The sequence below is a fragment of the Sinocyclocheilus rhinocerous genome, unplaced genomic scaffold (assembly GCF_001515625.1).
Source record: "Sinocyclocheilus rhinocerous isolate Xijiao unplaced genomic scaffold, SAMN03320098_v1.1 scaffold1858, whole genome shotgun sequence".
In the NCBI taxonomy this organism is placed as follows: Eukaryota; Metazoa; Chordata; class Actinopteri; order Cypriniformes; family Cyprinidae; genus Sinocyclocheilus; species Sinocyclocheilus rhinocerous.
In genome coordinates, this window is record NW_015647052.1 from 766,621 (window position 1) to 770,901 (window position 4,281).

Sequence of the window (4,281 nt, forward strand, 5' to 3'; positions counted from 1 at the left end):
GTGAGCAGAGGCGGCGGGCTGAGTGAGAAGAGGCGGCGGGCTGAGTGAGAAGAGGCGGTTACGCCTTCTTTCTTTGCGTGAACGTTTGGGCGGCGTTATGCAAATCTTCCCACAGAGCGACTTAGGTATGTTGGGGCATGTTAGAACGAGCCGTTTTAGGTAGGCGTGGCTGACTCTTAACTTCTATAAAGAATATCTCTTTGGATTTGAGACGTTAGTCTTTGCAACTTTACAGATCTTCTTTATGCACCAAGAGCTTGTAACACTCCAGAGAGAAAGGAAAAATTTAAATCGCATCATATGACCCCTTTAATGGAATACTGTTGTGTTTATTATAAATAATTTATCCGTGCACTTAATTTTTTTTTTTATTCATGTACCCTTGTAATCTTTAATCAAAAACGTCAACCTCCCCCTCAAAACGACTCATCTTCTCATCCGGTCACGAGCTATGGTGCAAGGGCGGAGCTAGTGACGTGAGGGGTAAACTCTGGGATAAACAACAGGGGGAAAAGCTGAAGCTGATGCTTCACTTTATAGAAATCAATGCATTGACCAGTGCTGACGCAAGCCATGGGGGAGTACACTAACCTTAAAAATGTAAAGGATATTAGGATATTACGACAACATTACTCTTAGGACATCGCAAACTATTTTTTTATGAATATGACTTAACCTGATGGAGGACGCGCTCAGTCATTCAGGCAGTCTCTCTCTCGCGCGCGCGCTGTTAGGCATGTTTTGTTCCCGAAGGACGAAATCAAGTCCCGCTCTCTCATTTCAGATGCCGTTTCACTCGGATAGACGTCACAGTAGAGAAGAAAAGACAATCGTTACTTCCGTTTCATGCCGACTTTAAGACAGCTTTTTTGTTTGTTTGTTTGTTTTTTGTACAGAAAAACGATTTGTACAGTGTTGCGTTATTACTTGATTTCCAGTGTAAAGTATGATTTGAATCAAATCCAGTTGAGAACTACTACTTTAAACCATTTCAGGTTTTTCCAATCAAGACCCTTGATAGTTACTTTTACTTCAGTGATTGTGTGGTCAATTTGAGGAGAAGTTAGAAACATCAATCGATTGTTTTAGATGTTTGTGCTACTTTAGATCTAATGCCAGCATTGTCTCGGAGGGAAGGCAGATAAATCTTTGGTTTTAATAGTGTCTCTTAGTTTACATGCCAGAGAGGCAAAATGAAGCCGTAATTACAAGTCTTAATTGATGTGTTTTTACCTTGATAGACCATAGCTCTGCTCTCCTTGCTCTTTTCAGACTGTGGCTCTGCTTGCTGTTGTTTGCTCTATATTTCTCTACGTATTGATTGCTATTATGGCAAATCCAATGGGCACAATAGAACTCTATCAGCAAAATACAGGTTAATTATCTTGAGGTCAGGCGGTCTCAGATGCACACAAAGGGCTTATCCTCTTCGCACATTACAACCTAACATTAAATCGTGAGCACAAATTATCACCAAGGTTTTTTTTCATTCAACAAATGAACTGGCAGTGGGAAGGAGAGCAGTGTTTAAGCATCGACATCCAAGACTTTAGATGTTTGGCGACTTTTTTGTTCTCTTTTAAAAAGGCCATTTGCTCTTTATAGTCAAAATGATTATTTCCAACTACTGTTTGGGATTTAAGGTGCATATTAGATCATGATAAATGATTTTCACTTTGAGTACATACAGTGTGAAATTATTTTTACTGATTGAGATTTCACTCTTACATAAATCCAATCGTTCTCCAAATAAGAAGCCACAGGTCTTTCTTTTCACTAGAGGCAAAACAGACAGTGCAGACCTTTGACTGAAGGAAAAAGTGATATTTTTGCTAAGTGGAGTGGGAAGCTGTCGGACGTTTTACTTATGCTTGACTGATTGGTCTTATAAGCGGCCGCGAGGCCCGTCAATGAGCTTGAGTTAATGGCATTGATTGTGGATATTGTGTTTTTTCCCCCGGCTCCTGCAGGGACTCCAGTGAATCGGATTCCTATCATGGCCAAGCAGGTGTTGGATCTCTACTCTCTCTACAAGCTTGTCACTGAAAAAGGCGGCTTAGTGGAAGTCATCAATAAGAAAATATGGCGCGAGATTACCAAAGGTCTGAACCTCCCTACCTCCATCACCAGTGCGGCTTTCACCCTCCGAACACAGTGAGTGAGATAACTTCAGACGGGAACAACCTGTTGATAGCTGCCAGTTGATTCTTGTCTATCTTGTCCTGTTCAATTATCTGCTTTTAAAATAAAGAGAGTGAAGAGGGGAGTGTATTTGACGGTGTTTGCTAGAAGTAAGAAAGAGCTTTTAAAGAGATACATTTGTACAGCAAAATTGAGATTAATCAAGCAAACAATAATGCTGTTTACGCATTGTACATTGTCGAATCAGAACAATGTGAATTGAATAAAGACTAGGGCTCGCTATTTAACTTAATATAGTACAATTAATTATTGTGAAAAACATGGCTTTTATGGTGAAAGAACCTAAAAACAGTAGGACACAACGTAATGGCCAAAGACATTTTGCATATGTATAAAGGCTCCGAACAAAAGAACGCATCCTGTGTGAACAACTGCTAAGACACATTGACAAACTTGATTGCGAAATGGATTGCTATGGACAATATATTGATTTCTAAAGCTGCTTTTTGACTAATGGTTTACTCATCTAACACACATCAAAGTTTTTATTTCTTCAGCAAAATGTTAATATACTATTGTTCAAAATTTAGGCTCACAGAGGCTGTATTCATTTGAACAAAAATACAGTAAAACAGTCATATTGTGGAAAAATTATTACAATTTAAAATAACTATTTTATATTTTAATGTTTTAAAATGTAATTTCTTCCTGTGATGGCAAAGCTGAATTTTCAGCAGCCATTATACAAGTCTTGAGTGTCACAGGATCCTTCAGAAATCATTGTTTCATGTTGAAAAACAAATTCTTTCAGAATTCTTTTCAGAGTGATTTTTTTTTTTGCTATACAACTTATTTATTTATAGAAATTTATTTTAAATAGAGTCAAAATATAATATTTTTATAACAATGTAAAAGTCTTCACTGTCACTTTTGATCAATTTTATTTCTTTAAAAAAAAATCTTACTGACCCTAAACTTTTGAATGGTAGTGTATATGTGATTAATTGCAGTTCATTTGATTAATTTACTATTGTCAATATAATTAATTTGATAGATTTTTTGCACCCCTAATAAAGAGATCTTAACTTTATGAATTTTTGTTAATTTTACATTTGACTCAAAAATTTTACTCATTTCATGAAAACAACGTGTTGCTGCATGTGTTTCAGAAATATAGTGCTGTTTCTGTTGCTACTTTCTGTGTAAATCGTTGACGTACTTGGGGAACACATGAACTTGTTTGTGCAAGTCCACTCTCAGCACTGTCATTTAACACAATTACATAACTCTCTAAGACATGCAGGTCTCCTGTAGCCAGTGCTTAATTTGAGCCAGATCCTGTTCTGGAAAATGTCCGATTTTGGATTTTTGCGTTCCGGTAATTGTTTTTAAGGATCCGGCATTAGGTCGTGACAGTGCCTGCGTGCATATGAGAGCGAGCGCAGGTTTATGTATTTGGAGGTTATGTATTGGTTCTCAAAATATTTTTGACCGTGACCAGTCAGCTTTCTTAAGTTCAAACTCGCTGTCATTGATTGGTGCTTACTGCTTATTGTTTTGTGAGCAGCAGAATGTTTGGAGAGAGTGTAATAATACCAGAAATGCCAGAAATAATACCAAATAAAGTGAACTATTATAATGTATAAACATTTTAAACACTTAACATAGCTATACGTTAGTATAGCTCACTCCAAAACAAATAATATAAATGTAACGCTATTCAGAACAGAACAAGAATGAAATAAAAATATATAAACCTAAAGAAACCAAAACAAAGCGAAACTGAAAGTACCAGGAGTTAACTGGGCTCACGTACCTCTCATTCGGCACAAATCCTAATGTTTCCATATTCACAATGTATTTGAATTAAACTATTATTTATAATGTAGAGGCTTTGTACTTCACGCGTGTTCGTATATCGACAGAAATATCCTCTTCACATGAGCAAAAATGTGCTTGGCATACAAATTGGACCAGTTATACCACGGACTATTTAAATTGACCAGTGTAACCTTTTATATTTTTGGTTGACTGTATTTTATTTTGATAATGAACAGACTGCGATGTCAAGTTTGATTTGCGAATATGTGGTGTGTGTGTGTGTTGTGTGTGTGTGTGAGTGCGCGAGGCTCCGGCGCG

At 37.1% G+C, this 4,281-nt stretch overlaps 1 protein-coding gene across 1 annotated transcript in view; it reads left to right on the plus strand.

The window, feature by feature from the left end:
* The window catches only part of LOC107708619 (AT-rich interactive domain-containing protein 3A-like), a 102,912-nt gene that overhangs the window by 83,272 nt on the left and 15,359 nt on the right, over nt 1–4,281 (plus strand). The window contains exon 5 of the mRNA XM_016512898.1: nt 1,971–2,154. Coding sequence (XP_016368384.1) covers nt 1,971–2,154 — 184 coding nt within the window. The remainder of the gene's footprint in view (nt 1–1,970; nt 2,155–4,281) is intronic.